General features: G+C 48.8%; 1 protein-coding gene across 1 annotated transcript; it reads left to right on the top strand.

Annotated features, from left to right (window-relative positions):
* Positions 1 to 15,904: 15,904 nt before the first annotated feature.
* On the top strand, positions 15,905 to 18,063 carry GSX2 (GS homeobox 2). The gene is made up of 2 exons (XM_036334073.1): positions 15,905 to 16,530; positions 17,206 to 18,063. Exons 1-2 carry the CDS (start codon positions 15,957 to 15,959, stop codon positions 17,544 to 17,546), a joined length of 915 nt encoding a protein of 304 aa, XP_036189966.1. The 5' UTR covers positions 15,905 to 15,956; the 3' UTR covers positions 17,547 to 18,063.
* The last annotated feature ends 824 nt before the right edge of the window (positions 18,064 to 18,887 follow it).

An 18,887-nucleotide genomic window follows, 5' to 3' on the forward strand; every position in this document is an offset into this window, starting at 1 on the left:
CCTAGATAGACCAACCGAAAGATTATATAATTCCTGTGAAGAGGCAAGTGAGACTCTGAAACAGTCAGCATTCAACAAACATGTCAAATACCATGTGCCAATCACTCTGATAGGTCGTATGCCGAAACAACAACCTTCAGGCCTTTCCTGACCACCACCCAAGCCCTAGTCATTTCATCTTATCTTAATGCTGCAACTATTATATATGCTTTAAATACTATAGGCTGATGCCATTTCTATTTCCAATCCCAATTTCTCTGAAGTTCAGATCCATATTTCATATCACTCCTATACATCAAAAATTTCATGCCCTAACCGGTTTGGCTCAGTGGATAGAGCATTAGCCTGCGGACTGAAGGGTCCCAGGTTCGATTCCGGTCAAGGGCATGTACTTTGGTTGCGGGCATATCCCCAATGGGGGTTGTGCAGGAGGCAGCTAATTGATGTTTCTCTCTCATCAATGTTTCTAACTCTCTATCCCTCTCCCTTCCTCTCTCTAAAAAAACCAATAAAATATATTTTTTTAAAAAATTTCCCATTGGTTGTTCTGACCATACTTACAACTCAGAGTGTTTAAAACCAAATATTTGTCCTAGGAGGTTTTGCTCAGTGGATAGAGCATCAGCCTGTGGACTGAAGGGTCCCAAGTTCAATTCTGGTCAAGGGCACATGCCCGGGTTGTGGGCCCGATCCCCAGTAGGGGTCGTGCAGGAGGCAGCCAATCAATGATTTCTTGTCATCATTGATATTTCTCTCTCTCTCTCCTTCTGGGGATCGAGCCCACAACCCAGGCATGTGCCCTGACCAGGAATCGAACCATGACCTCCTGGTTCATAGGTTAATGCTCATCCACTGAGCCACGCTGGCCGGGCATGAATTAAGATCTAGATGGAGATGGCATGGAGAGAATCTGTGAATAATCAAACACTGAACTAATATTTCAGTCAACAGTTAAATTGTTCTTTTCCTTTCCTTGTCTCAAAATGTTTAAATTTCTCCCATTCATATAAAAAGTAACAATTTATGCTATTCGAGGGATAACAAAGAAGTGACTGTCATTATTTTACTGCAGGAGAGCATCCTTGAGGAAAAAGTATTACCTTTAAAAACTTGTTCAGAATTGGTAATTTTATTTTACATCTATTTTCTGAATATTACCTTTTTTCTTTTACTACTTTTATAGGTCAATATGATAAATTTCAACAACAGGTATTAGTGACTATTGAGATACCAATGCTCTGGTAAAGGGATGTCAATTGTTACTGGTGTTTGTAGTAAACAATGGCAGTGTGTGTGCCTAGAGAATTAGGGACATTGTCTTGCTCAATCAGTTTGCAGTCAATGAGCCCATCAGCTAAATCTGATGGACTGACAGAGAACTCAGACTTGAGGAAGGGAGTGTAATACACTGACTAAGACAGTATGTTGGTTTTCCCAGAGCAGTCAGATGAGAGAGGGCATCCAGCCAAGTCCAGAGATTCAGGCCAGACTCCAAATGAGCTCAATCTAACAAGACAATATCTCTTGTTTTCAACCCTGGGCAAGTTATAAAAACAAGAGGATGTGGCCATTGTGGTATATTTCCCCAAGCACCATTCATTTAGCTGGGGCTTGAGCAGCTGCTTAATACCGAAGGCAAACAGTGAAGCGAGGACCCCAGCCCTCATCCCACAACCAGGACTTAGAAAGATCCACAGTAAATCCAGTGACCTATTAGTTTTCTTCATTCAGCCAAGAGATAATAGAGGACTTCTCTCCCATCCAAAATGACATTCCGATCTAAATCCTAGTTCCAGTTCTGATTCGGACAAGTGTTTTAACCTCTGAATACCTCATTGTGGAAATAACAGCTTTTTAAAAAGCCCTATGTCACTTATTTAATTGTGCAGAACCAATGACACAACATATTTAAGAGTCTTTGTCAACTTCAAAGTGCTATGTAGAGGTAAGATAGGATTGTGGTTAGGCATCTACCAAGAACCTTGGGTTTCTTTTGATCCCTCATCAAATACTGATTGATACCTACTGTGCCAAAAATTGTTCTCAGTGACCCCAATGGACATCAATATCCTCCAGGAGCTTTCATTCTCACAGGGAGATTCATAAAATAAACACATAAACAGTGCATTGTGTAGGATATAGGGAAGTGACAAGTGCTATGGGAGAACAAAATAGAGCATGGTAAAGGGGTTTGGAGTACAGGGCACAGTAGGGGCTTTGGTATTTTTAAAAATAGTGAGAACAAGTAACATTTGAGGGAAGACCAGAGGTGAGGAAGTAGGAAAGAGTTCTTGACAAAGGGAAGGCCTGTGCAAGAGAGGACCAGACAAACAAAGAACACAAAGCAAGACAGTAAGCCAGCAAGAAGAAAAGGGACCAGATAAAGAGGCACAGCCAAATCAGGGAGGGCCTTTTTAGCCATTGTAAGGTCCTTGGTTCTTGCTCTGACATGATCTAACTTCTATTTTTTTTATTGCATTAACATTGGTTTATAACATTATACAGGTTTCAGCTATAAAACATTATAATTGGTATCTGTATACCATCAAAAGTCTAGTTTCCATACATTTCCATTCATCACCATACATTTGACTGCTTTTACCCATTTGCCCTCTCCCACCCCTTTTCTCCTCTGGTAACCACCAATCTGTTGTCCATATCTACGAGTGTGTTTGTCTTTCTCTGTTTCCACATATGGATGAAATCATGATTCTGTTCTTTTCCATATGACTTATTTCACTTAGCATAATACCCTTCAAGGTCCATCTATGTTGTCACAAATGTAATATTTCATCTTTTTTTATAGCAGAGTAGTATTCCATTGTATATGACTTCTATTTTTAGAGGACCTTTCTGGCTCCTGGATTGAGAACAGACTTTAGAGGCAAGTATAAGAGGAAGGAGCCCTATCAGGAGGCTAGAGTGTGATATAAACCAGTATGATAGTGGGGGGGGGGGGGAGTGTGGAGAGTGGCCATTTTCTGAATATGTTTAAAGGTAGATCCATCAGTACTAACCAAGGGATAAAATGTACAGAGAGAAAGCAAAGAGTCAAGGAAGACTCCAAGGGTTTGGGTCTGAGCCACCAGAAGACAGAGTTGCCAACAACAGAGATGTGCCCATATAGAATGGAGATGGAACTTCTCCTCCTTTTTTCCTCCTAGTTGCCAGGGCATCTTCCAGCAAATATAAAACTGTGGATAGAGGAACAAAATTGAGATGTTTCTACTTGGTGACGGTTAGAGGAACTGACCACTTACCCTATATCATCTCTCTGGACCTAAATTTCTCTGGTTGGAACATGAGATGGGTCAGTTGAAAGCATCTGACACACAGAGCCTTATGCTAGAGAGGAATCCTATATAATAAAAGCCTAATATGCAAATTGACCAAATGGCAGAACAACCGGTGGAACGACCAGTCACTATGATGCACACTGACCACCAGGGGGAAGACGCTCAATGCGGGAGCTGCCCCCAGCCTGCAGGCCCCAGGCCAGCCAAGGTGGGTGCTAGCGGGCCCCCCACAGGTCGTCCCACAGAGGGAGGCGACCAGCTGCAGCGGTGGGGTGTGGAGCTGGCACACAGGCAGTGCCAGGCCAGCCAAGGCAGGTTCCAGCAGGGGCCCCAATAGCCCCACAGGTTGCCCCACAGATTGGCCCTGATCGCCAGCCAGGCCTAGGGACCCTACCCATGCACAAACTTCGTGCACCGGGCCTCTAGTGTACTATAATTACACACAAATTAATTTAATTTAATTCCATGGATAATCTCTTAAATTCTGTAGCCCACACACACAGTATATCCCCTTCAAAAGGCCGGGAGAACATCATTTCACTATCATTATTGCTTGTTTATATTGAGTGCTAACCATGTGCAAGGCATTGTGCCCAGGGTTTCCATGACTTAATCCATTTAATCCTCACAGCCACTCTATGAGAAGGGTTGTTATTACTTCCATTGTCAAAGGAGCAGGGATTTACACTCAGAATCTCCTTTATTTTTAATCTTCAAGGATATGTTTTTATTGATCTTAGAGAGAGAGGAAGAGAGAAGAGAGGAGAGAGAGAGAGAGAGAGAGAGAGAGAGAGAGAGAGAGAGAGAGAAACATCAATGTAAGAAAGAAACATTGATTGGTTGCCTCCCATATGTGCCCTGACCGGGATTGAACCTGCAACCTAGGTATGTGCCCTGACCAGGAATCGAATCCAGGACCTTTCAGTGTATGAGACCATGCTACAACCTACTGAGCCACACCAGCCAGGGTAGAACCTCAGCCTTGAGCCCAAGCTGGACAGTGCAGTAAAAATGGTTGAGGTTGGGATGGCAATGGAATGCATATGCTCTTATTTCAATGCTCTTCTTGAAGCCCTCCATGCCTCTCTGAGATAAGGGCAGAGGCCAAAACTTCTGTTTGTATCACCAGCATTTTGCAAAGCAGTTACACATGAACAGAAAGCCCTGTGGAAGCTCCACAGAAGGAAAACCTACGTTACCTTGTTCTCCAGGTTTCCCAGCTGCTGAAGCAGAGCCTGGCATACTGTGGGCACTCCATAAATGCTCATTTTGTAAACAGACAGAAAAATGACCCAGGGGGTGAGTAAAGAAAATTGAGGGCATTAAAAAAAGAGGTGGACCCCAGGCGTTGCTCCCAGAGCCCTTCCCACTTAGCGGATCTCAGTTTCCAGTGAGGGCCCTTCCTTTCTCCCACACCCACCACTTTCCAAGGCCCCAAGCTGCTTGAGGAGCCCCAGGCGCCCACCCCATACTCCCTCCACACGCAAACTTCACACACACTCTCACACATCCACACTCATACTCACAGGCTCACACTTCACTCGTACTTTTCACACACAGCCTGGCTCACACAGCCTGGCATACACACACGGTCTTACACATACCCACACAGTCTGACAAGTGCTCACAGGAGCATACTCACAGTCACACACCCACGCACACATCCTCCCCAGCACACACTTCCTCAGGCACCCAGTCTCTCTTATTCCCGTATTCATATATTCACACACTTATGCTGCATCTCCCCACTCAAGCGCTCAAACACCTACACTCTTCTTCACTTCTACTTACACTTACACGTACCCGCTACTACTCATACGCATGCTTCAGCTCTTCACAAGCTTGCCGACATATGCATTCACCTCACACACTCAAGTACACACTCATTCTCATGCTCACCCACCCTCACCCCTACCCACCCTCTCACACACTCTTCATGCACACTTGCACACACACACACACTCGGGTCTCCCCCCTTGCACTCACACTCCCGCATGTGCACCTGTCCTGGCTAGGATGCTGTGCAGAGCATGGATGCAGATGTGTTTGGAGTTTGGGGGCCTTTGCTGATGGAGATGTTTTCAGGCTGTGGGTTCAGTAGGATCACTTAGAATCGCTTCGTTTTCCAGTAAGAAATAAGTTAACTGGGGTGGGGGTGGGGGTCGGGGGGGGGTGGAGGAAAGCCTGGGCTGCGGTTCTCACCCTGTGGGAACTACAGCCCCAGGAGGAGCAGCTGCATGGGGAGCACCTCACTGAGTCTCAGAGCCAAGTTACCCTCATCTAGGGAGTGGCCTCTCCAACCTCCTTCTACCTCCTTCTGCTTCATCCAAATGTGGGGGTGGGGAGGGATAGTGAGGACGGACTTCCTGATCCCAGTTCCAGTGCTCAGTCCTTGTGGCCTAGGGTGAAAGGGGGAGCAGGATCCCAACAACATTATGGTGATTACCAGAAGGAAGGGGGTTGGGAATAGTAAAGGGTATAGGGTGTCAAATGTATGGTGACAGAAGAAGATTTGACTTTGAGTGGTAAACACAATGCAGTATATAAATGATGTATCATAGAAATGTACACTTGAAATCTATATAACTTTGGATGTGAGAGAGATCTGGCTGTCGCCCCATTGATCCTCAGCTTTGATTCGGCTGATCTGGCTGGCTGGGCGGGTATCCCCTTCCCCCTTTCCCCACTCTATGTGTGCATCCCTCCTGAAGCTGAGTGCTGGGTGGAGGAGGACGATCTTGCCCGATAGAAGAGAGAACTGTTCTTCTGTCAAGGGTATTGGAGTAGCTGTGCTCCCCTTCTAGAACCTCCAAACAAGCTTTCAAGGAGAAGGTAGGGTAGTCAAGCTTCCAAGACTCCAGACACATCCAACCAAGTCCCTGCATGTGTCAGCCTACCGAGAGAGAGAGAAAGAGAGAGAGAGAGAGAGAGAGAGAGAGAGAGAGAGAGAGAAGAAAGAAACCTATATAATTTTATTAACTAACTAGAGTCCTGGTGCACGACATTCATGCACTGGGGGGTGTGGGGGTCCCTCAGCCCGACCTGCACCCTCTCCAATCTGGGAGCCCTCAGGGGAGCCCGCTCGAATCTGGGAGTTTCTGTCTGTCTTTGCAATCATATGAGCAAATTATCTGAGACCCCAACTCAGTTTGGTTTGTTGCTCACAGAATAATAGAGGCATTTTTTTTTCTTCTTTGATTCATTGGTGGAGATTTCCTGGAATGTTTAGGATAACTTCACTTTAATTTTTCCTAGATACTCTGATTTTACTTATGTCTCTCACCTTTGCTTTCCCTCCATCCCCCACCACAACAGTAACTTGCTCCAGGCTCACTTTGCTTTAGTGTCTAGGACAGTGGTTCTCAACCTTGGCTGCACATTAGAATAACCTGGGAATCTTTTTAAAATCCTGACTTCTGGGCCTCATCCTCCAGAAATTCTGTTTCTTTGTTATGCGGCAGTGGTCGGCAAACTGGCTCGTGAGCCACATGAGCCTCTTTGGCCCGTTGAGTGTGGCTCTTCCACAAAATACCGGTTTCTGTGCATAGGCCACAAAGTGTCAATTGCACTGTACATGCGCGCCCACACGTGGTATTTTGTGGAAGAGCCACACTCAAGGGGTCAAAGAGCCACATGTAACTCACAAGCCACAGTTTGCCGACCACTGGTCTAGGAGATCCGTCTGCCACCAGAACTATGATTCCCAGTATTCCTGGTGCTCCCCATGCTCTGGGCTTCTGCTTCCAGTCCTGGGGCTGCCACCAAAACTACTATTCCCAGAATTCCTGGTGCTCCCCATGATCTTGGTTTTCCCTTCCTGCTCTGTCTCTGTCCCATGGCCTCCCATTCTGCCAAGTCCTCCAAGCCGCCAGCTCTACCTCTCTTGCATACTCACTCCTGATTGGCTGGTGAGCATAGCAGAGGAATGGTCAATTTACATGTTTCTCTTTTATTATATAGGATGTCACCCCCAATAAACATAATAAAAAAAGAAACATAATTACAAGCAAAAAAAGAGGGGCAGGATCTTAGCATAGAAAGTCCTCATTTTGAATCCTCCATCTGCTATTTCCAATCTTTATGGCCTTGGACAAGTTGCTTAGCCTCTCGGACACTGTTTCCCTATCTGTCAAATGAGGAATCGGGCATTCAGCAAATATTTACTTCACTCCTAATACATGCCAGCGCGAGTCTGGACGTTTGATATACACTGGTGAATAACAGAAGAGACCCAGTTTCTGCCCAGGTGCAGCTTGCACTCAACTGAACAAAGTACCCACCAGCTATGAAATAATCCAGCAGACATAGGTATTGATTATGATGAAGGCTTTTGAAGTAAAAGAATAAGATGTTGCTTTTATCTGCTCCAAATGTCTTTCAGCACTTACTATAGTCTGCACACAAATAAAGAAAAATCACTAAAAAAATAAATAAAAATCACATTCCCTCAACCCAATTTTATTCTGTGCCCTTTCTGTCAAATGGGCTACATCAAGCTCTCCTTTGTAATCTTTAAAAATAGGAAAACCACACTAACCAAGGAGTGGACAATAAACAATGGAGACATAGAAAAGTACCTACCTCACAGGGTCATTGTAAGAAATAAATGGTGCATTAAAGGCTTAAGGCATAGTCAGCACATAGTAGGTGCTCAATAAACGCTAGTTATTATTAGGAGACTAGAAGCCCAGTGCATGAATTCATGCATGGGTGGGGTCCGGCCAGCCCCGATGGGGGCCGATTGGGCCAGGGGGAGCGGCCGAGGGAAGTCAGATGGCCGGCCCTGCCCCCAATCGGGCCTGTTGGCCGGTCTTCTGGTCGCTTGGCTTTTATATATATATAGATAGTATTGCCTAGTGCAGCCGTGGGCAAACTACGGCCCGCGGGCCGGATCCGGCCTGTTTGAAATGAATAAAACTATTGAAAAAAAAAAGGCCGTACCCTTTTATGTAATGATGTTTACTTTGAATTTATATTAGTTCACACAAACACTCCATCCATGCTTTTGTTCCGGCCCTCCGGTCCAGTTTAAGAACCCACTGTGGCCCTCGAGTCAAAAAGTTTGCCCACCCCTGGCCTAGTGCCTAAGACTCCAGACCCCTACATTCTACAGAGTCTGAATCCTGATGGTAAGCTTTGCCATCTCTAGGTGTATAACCTTGGGTAAGTCTTTGAACTTCAATAAGACTCAATATTATCATAGAAATAGCCATGATAATGGTGCTATAGCTGGCAGGGCAGTTGTACAGATTAAATGAGGTCATGAAGGCAAGGCTCCTGATCCAAGGGAGGACATACAATGAGAGGTCCGGATACGGTGGATTTGAAGATTGTCATATGTCCTAAAGGTACCTGTTTCCTCATCTGTGAAACCAGTCAACAAAGCTGGAGGTTTCTCTAGGTCTAGGGCAAAGGAGCCTTGAAATTTAGGGTGCAGTCCCAAGTGAGGATTGCCAAGATGAGAAGCCTTGGACGAGGTGGAGAGTGGGAGGTGGCAAGGTTCGCCTGGCAGGCCAAGGTTGATGGGGCTGCTAAACAGAGACAGGTACGCCCAGAAACTGAGGGCTAGAGAAACCCCCGGGCTAGGCACCTTCCGGGTGCCAGAGCCAAGCTGCGGAGGAGCCTTGGAGGTGAAACGCTGCCAGAAAAGGCAGGCAGGGGTGAAGATATGATAGCGCAGAGGCTCCAACTTCCTGGTTATTCTGTAGGAACCCCAGGGCTCTGATACCGCTTTTCCAAGCCTCCGAGCCCAGGGAGCTGTAGGTCCCAGACAGTAAAAGCAACAGGCACCACCAACTCTTACTAAGCACCAGGAATACTGCCAGGCAGGCCTTAGTTCCCCATAAGGACTGGAAGGTGGCGTGCATTTCTCCTATGGTTAGCAATGAGATTAAGTCCGTTCTGCTAAACGGATGCAGAAACTGAGATTCTTCAACCCACCTCCCTGGACTCCTTTCAGTTCTTGCCATTAGCCAAAGGAAACTCTCCCCGGCTTTGGTGCTCACTCTTTGGTGGCCCTACACGTTCCCCATCCCCCCTGTCCAGGGCCAACACCCACCCATCCTTACAGGTCACTTCAGGTTTCCGTTTTATCCATTCCCAGAGCCAAGCGGGAATATATATTCAGGAGAACTACTGTAATTCACCAGCTCTTTGTTGATCTGTGAATCATTTACCATAGGGGAGACCCTCAGGGAATGGGACTTGGGCAAGGAAATTCCCTGGCACATTGCCTGTCGTTTAGTAGGTACACGAAATACAATTTCCAAATATCAACTGCTGAATGACACTCAGAGGTTAATTCTCTTGAGGTTCCAGGATAAGTGGGGGTAGGATTCATCCCTTATTTCTCAACTCACACTTGCATCAGAACCTCGTGGAGAGTTTTTTTTTGTTGTTGTTTTTATTCTGATGAACTGGTCCCACCTCATTAAATCAAAATCTCTAGGGCAGCACTAGCTGGTTTGGCTCAGTGAATAGAGCGTCTGCCTGCAGAGTCCTGGGTTCCATTCTAGTCTAGGGCACATGCCCCGGTTTCGAGACCTATCCCCAGTAGGGGGAAGTGCAAGAGGCAGCCAATCAATGATTCTCTCTCATCATTGATGTTCCCATCTGTCTCTCTCCCTCTCCTTCCCTCTCTGAAATCAATAAAAATAAAAATAAATAAAATACAATAAATCTCTAGGGCATCCATATTTATATAAAACTCTCCAGGTGACTTTTGTAGATGTCCAAGGTTAAACATCAGAAAGACCAAGTTGCTAAAAATTATAAATGTTTACTCTTTTAGGTAACTTTTTTTTAAAAAAACAAACAAACAAACAAACAACTTTCTTTAATCACATTGCTAAGCAGCTATTTCGGCTCACCCCTTTCAGCAAACTTAGGCCATGGGAAGAGGGAAATTGGTATTCCTCTGAGTAGGTAATTCAGCCCTCCCCCTCCACTTTCAAAGATCTCCCCTCCGCCTCCTCCCCCCCCCCGCCCCCCCCAACCCTGTCAACCAGACAAAAACCACCAACTCTGAAAAAAGGAGTAAAAAGGGTGGCGGGGGGAGGAGGGGGTGGGGGGTTGGGAGGACGACTAGCACCAGGGAACTGTTGGGGGAGGACGGAAGGTGGAGCATTTGCTTCAATTATCCGGATAATTGTTCCCCCACCTCACGCCATTGTTACTGAAATGAAACAATATTCTATTGGATACAGTCTGGGCCTTTTCAGGCGCGCTCCCCGCGGCGCTCAGCACACGCTGGGCACTGAGTAGGAGCTCAATAAATTTTATCCCAATGACAGAGGAGAGCTTTGAGGGTGGGGGAGGGATGACTTGTTAGGCTTAAGGATTTGGTGGTTGGCGAGTATTAACCGAGGTGAAGTGGAGAGCCAGGGGCTGCGTGTCGGGAATTCGGTGCCATCAAAACCCGTTCGAAGCGCACCGAGTCTGTTCTGAAATTCTGAACCAAACTTTTCACTGCTTTCCCGGAAGCCTCCGCATTCCCTTCCTGGACGGCCGGAGTGAACTCTTGCGCCGGTGCGGAGTGCAAAGGCGAATTGAGTTTTCTCCAAGGCCCATAGGCTCTGAACAAACACTAGGGCAAAGCAAGATCGTTTTTTTTGCTGGTGGGTGAGCCCAAGGCTCGCAACCTGCCTTTTAAAACGCGCGGCGCGGCCTCGCCGGGCCCTGCATGAAAAGTAACAATATTTGGGCAGAGGAAGGGGCAGCCTCATCCCTCAGCCAGCGGAGGAATGTGGGGACCGACTCACAACTGCCCCTCTTTCATCCGACTCCAGAGGGCTTACGTTCGCTCTGAGTGTGCATTTTGCTCCTTGCAGCCTCGGTTTTAATGAGAGTCTTTAACTCCCCCGAGACTGTGTGCAGGTTACAGCCTTATCTGGAGACCCCGCTTTTTCCACTCTGCCTACACACCCCGTGAACAATCGCTTCTCCGACGCTTTTCAGGAGAGCGAGAGCCCCACTTCTGCTGAATGCCCGGCTCAGTTCATCCCAGGCAGGCGGGCTTTTGATGGCTACAATAACAAGTTACGCCCAAAGAGTGTCTCTTTGGTCAGATCGACAACGCCTGGCTTCACGTTTGCAAGTTAAACGGGCAGAAACCCGGTTGAAACTCCCACGCCAGACGCCAGGGACACTTCCCTCCGCCTTGCTCAGAGCAGAATTGGGGAATGGGTCTGGGCAGGGGGAGAAAAGAAGGGAGGGGTACGGGTGCTGGAAAAGAGTTCCGATTCTTGGCGGCCCTCTAAGAAGAAGAAAGGGGGGGGGGGGGCACCATTTTCTCTGGTATTTCTCTCATTTATTTTTTCCACTTTGCTTTGTTGGCAGCTTTACCCAAATTTAAAAAAAACAAAAACAAACAAAAAAAAAAACAGAGCGTTTTCTCCTTCTTCACCTAGGTAGCTGCTTTCCTCCAGCCCCTGAAAATGTGACTCCTTCATAAAATCAAAATTTGTGATTATTCAAATGTTGGGGACTGTGAAAAGAGAGGAAGAAAGAGAGAAAATTAATATTGCAGCTGTTCTTCTGATTAATGAGAGATAATTGCTCATGAAAAGTCACCCCTGTGGCATTTTGTTGTCTCCTGGATCTTTGTTCTTTTCCACTATTATTGAGGACTTTCTTGAAGACTAAGCGGTTCTTTTCAATTTTTGGGTATTCAGAAAGGGTTGCCTGGTTACAGAGAATGGGGAAATCTCGGGCTATATCGGGTAAGATGTGCCACAGACAGCAATATCACAATGCCACTCGGAGAAAAGGATGGATACAAGTTAACGATGCGCTTTCAATAAAACATTCATAGACTTGTTCACGCTTTGATAATGACCTCATTAAAGGGAGCTGGGGGCAAGTAAGTCCTGTCTCCTGTTTGTGTTCGCCTAACAAAACCCAGCTTTGAGATCATTCATCGCTTTGGAAACTAATATGAAATCAATGTAAGAGAAGCAAATAAATCCGAGGCGGCCCCGCCAACTCCCGGGTTGTCCCGCCCTGCTCGCGGCCTCGGTTTGGGGCAGGGGAACCATGTGGGCAAACGCTGAAACGGAGAGAAAAGGGGGCTAGGGATGCGGGGGGAGGGGGGCCTTTTGGGGAAGGACACTCAGAGGGAGGGGCAGAGTGGGAGTTACAGCCGGAAAAACCGCAGGGTACATCAATGGGTCAGAACTCTAGAGCCTGTTGAATAAGCGATGCTAAGTCCCCGCCCTCAACTTTCTCGGACTTTGCCCAAGAAAGGAAAAAGGAAGAAGGAAAGAGAAGGGAATGAGGGGTTCAAGTCAGGTGTGATCCCGGATTGGGGTAAAGTATTGGAAGCTATTTTGAAAGCAACAACCAAGAATTCAAATCTCAAGTTGGAGCGTCCAGGAGCAGAAGGCGGCACCTCTGAACTGCTTTGATTTCTTTCTCAGTTGAGGGTAAGGGTGGGGGGTCCAGACTAGGTAGGGGTTGGGGGATGGAGGGAGACAATTTTGCTACCTTCGCATTTGTGACATCGTCTTACACTCAAGGAAGACAAAGCCATCCTGTCATCCTGAGCAAAAGGGAGGAAATCAAAGGATCCCCCCGCCTTAAAAGAACTAATTTTCTCCTTGAATTATGAAAGCAATGGCTTAGGTAACAGCCTGTACTCTGTACCCAACTGCTTAATACCGAATAAATCCTTCCACGTGGCTCCCCGAGTCCTGGCAATTAGAGCTCATTATAGGCTCATAAGAGCTCTCATTTCAGGGATTACTTAATGGACGATGAAATTTTATCGGACAGAATCACTGAGAAACAAAATTGTGCAGCAGTGGGGGCCCCATGGGGGCATGCCAGCGTCTTCCCAGGGTCCCCTCCTGCTCTGAGCTGTTTTGAGATGCTGCCGTCCTGGAGAAGGTTCTAGCTGGGCAAAGCTGCCCACTGCCTTGGAGGGTAGGCTTCCTTGCGTGTGCGTGGGGGGCGGGGGGGGGGCGGTGGTAAGGCATAGTGGGGCCTGCTTCTGAAGACAGGACTGGAGTGGAGGAAAGGAGAGAGACAGACAGATAGACAGACAGAAGGGGAAACACTGAGAGATCCAAGGAGAACTAAAGAGAAGTCTAAGACTCTAATGTTGAACATGACCCCTGCCCCCAAATACTTGCTCTTATTGGGCTCAATCAATTAACCAAGTATCCTAATAGGCAAATGTCTCAGCCATGGTCTGCTTTGGCCTCAGTGTGGCTCCAAACTGCTGTTCCCCTTGCAGCTCTAAGCAACCCCAAGAGCCTCTCACTTTTATCAAAATTCCTTAGCGCTCCAACCTTACGTTTCTGTAGCCAGGTATGCATTTAGTTAGACTAGACTAGAGGCTCAAGCTTTGCAATTAGGACTCTCCGAGATAAAATGGTCCTCACAGAAGCACAACTTCCAGCACATTAGCATAGTTTTTCCTGTGAACACACCCAGAACTGCTGGGAACATGGTGACCCACACCTTCAGCCCAAAAAAGATCTTGGATAACTTCTACCTCGTCCAGGGGAGGAAATAAATAACATATATTTAATTTATAATATCTTATAAATATGTTATATAATTTTAAATATATACCTACATGAATATATTACTTACAAGTGCATGGGAATATCATATCATCTATTTGGACACTTTAGGCCTGTAAAAAACACCCTGTCATTGAGCTTCTCTCGATGGTGGAGCTCCCAGTCTTCTTTTGGGGGCTGGAATGATCCCAGGGACTGCCTGGATTCTCCTGATTTGATTCGAGTGAGGTCGGGCTGAGCATCTGCGATGGCTGCACCGGCAAACCTTGTGGTACAAAAGTAGTTACAGCTGAGCTGCCCTGAGTTAAGCCCCGAGATTCCTTAATTGTTGTCACAAGATGTTGGATTAACACATTTCTGGAATAGCTGTCTGTTTACACTCTGGAGACCCACCGTCCACTAACCACTTTCTAATTGAATTCTAATCACATTCAAATAGCTCAATAACCAGCCTCAGCTGCAATTCATAAAACTTTAATTGCCATCCATAAATCCTGGGCTCCCCAGAGTGGGGCGTCCCTACAACCCAATTACACTTCCCTAGCAGGCAAGAGAGACTGTCGCAGAGATGGAAAGAGAAAAGGAGGGACAGAAGGACAGAGGACAGAGAGACAGCCGTGCCTCCAGCTAAGAAACTGGTGCTCCCCTAGGATTTGAGCTCTTGGTTCTCACAGGTGCAGGAAGTCCTGCCTCCACATTTCTTAGCACCACTGTGGACTCAGGCCTGAAATTAGCTGTTTCGGGGAAAGGGTCAGATTTGTAGCTGTTGCTCACCCTCGCTACTCGGGACAGATTTTCTACAGGGGGGTGGGGGGCTCGGGGAGAAGAGAAAGCTGTGGCCTTGCCTTCCCCAAAGATCAATAGCCCCATCTGGCAGCCACCCTTTCACGTAGCCACGGGTGTCCAAGTTTTCCACGGAACCCTGTGCCACTCATAGATGCCCTTTTCCAAATACTGCCATCCGAGGCTGGATTCCTCGCATGGCTCAATTTCCTTCTATCTTTTTGGGGTTTTAAACGAGTGCAGAGGGGACAGTGCTTCCCAGATAGTCTGCCAGCTGCCCAAGATCTATAAATGCGAAGATGCAGGAGGGAGGACCCAGAGCAAAGAGGGCTGGGGCTTAGGTCCTCTCTCCAAAGTCCTTGGATGGAGTTGGTAAGTGGTGGAACCATTTGGAGAAAGAAAAGAGTGACGCTTCAACATCTCTCTTTGCCAAAGGGGGAGCCGCCCATTAGAAAGGGACACAAAGAAGGGTCATTGATCTGAGTAGCCCCAAGTGCAAAGGCATTTTAGAGCTTCTCGAAATTAGAATGAAAAGCCCGTCAGCTTCTTAGCTGGGAGGCCTCACTGTTACTCCCGGGACCCCTCCTGAACTACCCACATGAATGACCTTGGCCAAGGCCAAAAGCTGAGGGACTCCGCGTGCGCCCGTATGTGTGCCCGTGGCCTAAGCTGTGCTCCGGACTGGGCTGCTGCCAGTCTTTGCCTGCACAATCCTGCTCCAAGCTGCAGGCCTCACACTTTACCGCGCCTTCGTCACGGTTGGCACAGAGGAGCAGGGAGCACTGGGCATCCCTATTAAAAAGGCTTCAAAGTCTCCACCTGGTGCGCCCTGCGGCCGGGAGCGGAGGAGTTGGGCTGGGGCCCAGGATGGAGAAGGGGTGGGATGGAGGATTCAGCTCTGATTTCTCGGGAAAGCGTGGAGAAAGAGGGGGAGGAGGCCGGCCTCCCCGCGAAATTAACAAAAACTACATTTTGCAAAGTCTCCCCCATCCCCCTCCTCCGAGTTATTCCCTGCCGCGCGCCCGCCCCTCCTCGCCGCTTCTGTTGTGTGTGACTCGGGCAGCCTATCCCGAGGGTGGGGAGCAGCCGAGGAGCCTGAGCCGAGCGGTACTCAACTGCATCACGTGCCGGGGTGGGGGCTATAAAATCCCGGAGCCGGGGCGCTGGGCGGGGGACCTCAGGACCAGCCCTCTCCAGGGACCCCTTTGTTCGCAGCCCAGACGCCGACACCTCCGCATCCCCAAGGGCTTGACTGGCTGCACCGGCTCTGCGCCCCGGGCAGAGCTCCGAACAGGAGAAGGGAGGGGGCGCCACAGCCTGCTGGGCCCTCCAGCCACCCACCCCTCCCGACATGTCGCGCTCCTTCTATGTCGACTCGCTCATCATCAAGGACTCCTCGCGACCCGCGCCCTCGCTGCCCGAACCGCACCCCGGGCCAGATTTCTTCATCCCGCTGGGCATGCCGTCCCCGTTGGTGATGTCCATGTCCGGGCCCGGCTGCGCGTCCCGCAAGAGCGGCGCGTTCTGCGTGTGCCCGCTCTGCGTCACTTCGCACCTGCACTCCTCTCGGGGGCCGGCGGGCTCCGGAGGCGGGGGCGCAGGGACAGGGAGTACCGGGGCCGGCGGCGGCGGGGCGGCGGGGGGCTCCGGGGCCTTGCCCCTGCTCAAGAGTCAGTTCTCTTCGGGTCCTGGGGACGCGCAGTTTTGCCCGCGCGTGAGCCACTCGCACCATCACCACCACCCGCCGCAGCACCACCATCACCACCACCAACCCCAACAGCCCGGCTCGGCGGCGGCAGCGGCTGCCGCGGCAGCAGCGGCAGCGGCCGCAGCGGCTTTGGGGCACACGCAGCACCACGCACCTGTCTGCGCCGCCACCACCTACAACGTGGCGGACCCGCGGAGATTCCACTGCCTCACCATGGGTAGGGCGGGGTCTTGGGGCACCTGCGCGCCGCGCCTTCTTGGCTCTCGGGAACCAACTTTTCGCCTGCTGTAGAGGGAGTGGGAGCTTGGGGGGCGGAGGGAGGAGGGGCTTTCGGTGTAACTGGGAAGAGGTCCCAGGAAGTTCCACGAAGGTGGAAGTTAGCTTGCCAGCCTCTCCAAGGAGTCTGGTGCGCTTCATTCCTGGTCCCTGGCCCCCAAGTGTTCCGTAATATGGGGGCCTCAGGGACATCGAACTTGAGGGCTGAGCAACTGGCTGAGGTTTGGGGTGGGTGTGTTTGAATTTTAGTGTGATACTCGGCGTGGGGCTGGCTAAAGCGTTTCCACACTTTGGGCTAAGCTGGATCGCCTCTACCTCTCCGCTAGGCCAGAAAGGAGATGATCTGAATATGCCAGCCCCAGCCCCCCTTTAATCCTTGGGCTTTACGTTCCCACACACCTAAGGCCTTTCCGCGCTTTGGGCATCTCTGTCCTTCCAGGCTAAGTAACGACGTGATAGGACGAGGGAAGGGTGAGGGATGGATACAGCTATTTGGTTGAGCTCCTGAAGGGGTCCTTGAGAGGCATCTTTTCCAAGGGATGGCACGGGGCTGGGGGTGGGGTGGGAGCGAGTTTCTCAAGAATGACCTCTCTGCCCTCTCTTGGCCCGCGTGCAGGGGGCTCGGACGTCAGCCAGGTGCCCAATGGCAAGAGGATGAGGACGGCGTTCACTAGCACGCAGCTCCTGGAGCTGGAGCGGGAATTCTCTTCCAACATGTATCTGTCTCGACTCCGGAGGATCGAAATCGCCACGTACCTGAACCTGTCGGAGAAGCAGGTGAAGATCTGGTTCCAGAATCGCCGGGTAAAGCATAAGAAGGAAGGGAAGGGCACGCAGAGGAACAGTCACGCGGGCTGCAAGTGCGTCGGCAGCCAAGCGCACTACGCGCGCTCCGAGGACGAGGACTCCCTGTCGCCGGCCTCGGCCACTGAGGACAAGGAGATTTCCCCCTTGTGAGGGAGGGAGGGCCGCCTCCCTCTCAGCACCCGCTCCCGGGAGCCCCCACAAAGCCGATGCGGCAGGCACCCAGGGGTCAAATACGCGCCTTTCCGTGGTCCCGCCTGCAGAAGCACGGAGCTGAGTGTCCCCAGGGCGTACCAGCCCGGCCCATCCTTCGCGTCTACTCCTTGGCCTATTTGCTTAGGTTCCACTCTCGAGAATGCGAATAGATTTTGTTTAAATGTAAATAACCTAGATTCAACTCAGTCTTGTCTTATAACAGAGAAAAAAAAAACACATCATTGGCTTAAGTTTAGCACCGCCTGGGTTTTGTTTTTAAAGCGCTTGTCATTTTCCCTTCCCTACTGTCTTTCAGAACCTGATAAGAACACCGGGTTTCCTGATGATTTCCTTTTGTTTGTTTTTTTAAATAAAAGTATTGATTTGCAAATAATTTAGAAAAGTAAAACCTGTAGGCCTTGCTTTCTGAAAACTTGCCTGGGGAGAGTTTAAAATCCAAGTGTTGGAAGTTCCTTTTTATGTGAATAGTTTTATATAAGATTATATTTATATTTATTTAAATAAATGAAACAAAATCAAGATTTTGCATTCATGGTGTTTGCTCTCACCCTCTTCCCCTGTCTCCCTCTCCCCAGGAACTGGGAAAAAAGTGTTTGTGAATTCAGATGGAAGTGTTGACTAAAACTGGTACCGTGGGGCACTTGGTCGAGGGAGGTTGGGGCGCTACAGGATTTCTGTGTAACAGAAATTTCTGCCAAGGAGACACCTTCAGTCCTGATGTCACCTACCAGGCAGTAATCCCCATCCTCAAAATAGCTAGCCTCCTCACAGTGGACAGGACAAATCACTCCATTTAGAGTGATGCTGACATTAATGACAGGCAAACCTTTTAATTTAGTTAGAAAAGGTGAAAATTCCTTACCTAGTATTTCTTTTCTGTGGCAACCCCCCCTTTTTTTCCCTTTTCCCTCGTCTCTCTTTATACTAAAATCAGAATTATGTGAAGACATTTGAATAGTTGCAATAGTTTTAGGAAGAGCATGATCGGTCAAAGCAGGTTGTAAGTGCACATGGAAACTTACAAAGAATGCTGTGACTAGAAACATAGCCATTCCTAGTTGTTCCTCTAGCTAAGAAATTAGCGGGTCTCACCAATGCCAAGAAAACAAAAGGTAACACTCTCACTTTTCTGAACTAGCTCAAATGTGCCTTTGGACTCTCGTTTTTATGTGATTCTTTTCTGGTCTCCCTGACTTTAACCTGAATTGTCTCCTTTCTAGTCCCTCTCTCCCCATCACTTTTCGGAGTTAATTCTGCAAGCCGGTCCTGGAGGAGACC

The sequence above is a fragment of the Myotis myotis genome, unplaced genomic scaffold (genome assembly GCF_014108235.1).
Source record: "Myotis myotis isolate mMyoMyo1 unplaced genomic scaffold, mMyoMyo1.p scaffold_m19_p_1, whole genome shotgun sequence".
NCBI lineage: Eukaryota > Metazoa > Chordata > Mammalia > Chiroptera > Vespertilionidae > Myotis > Myotis myotis.

Bases quoted from the DNA above. Each gene is read 5' to 3' on its own strand.
- GSX2 (XM_036334073.1), top strand. From the start codon at position 15,957: ATGTCGCGCTCCTTCTATGTCGACTCGCTCATCATCAAGGACTCCTCG. The intron at 16,531-17,205 runs GTAGGGCGGGGT...GCCCGCGTGCAG, and splicing joins ATTCCACTGCCTCACCATGG to GGGGCTCGGACGTCAGCCAG.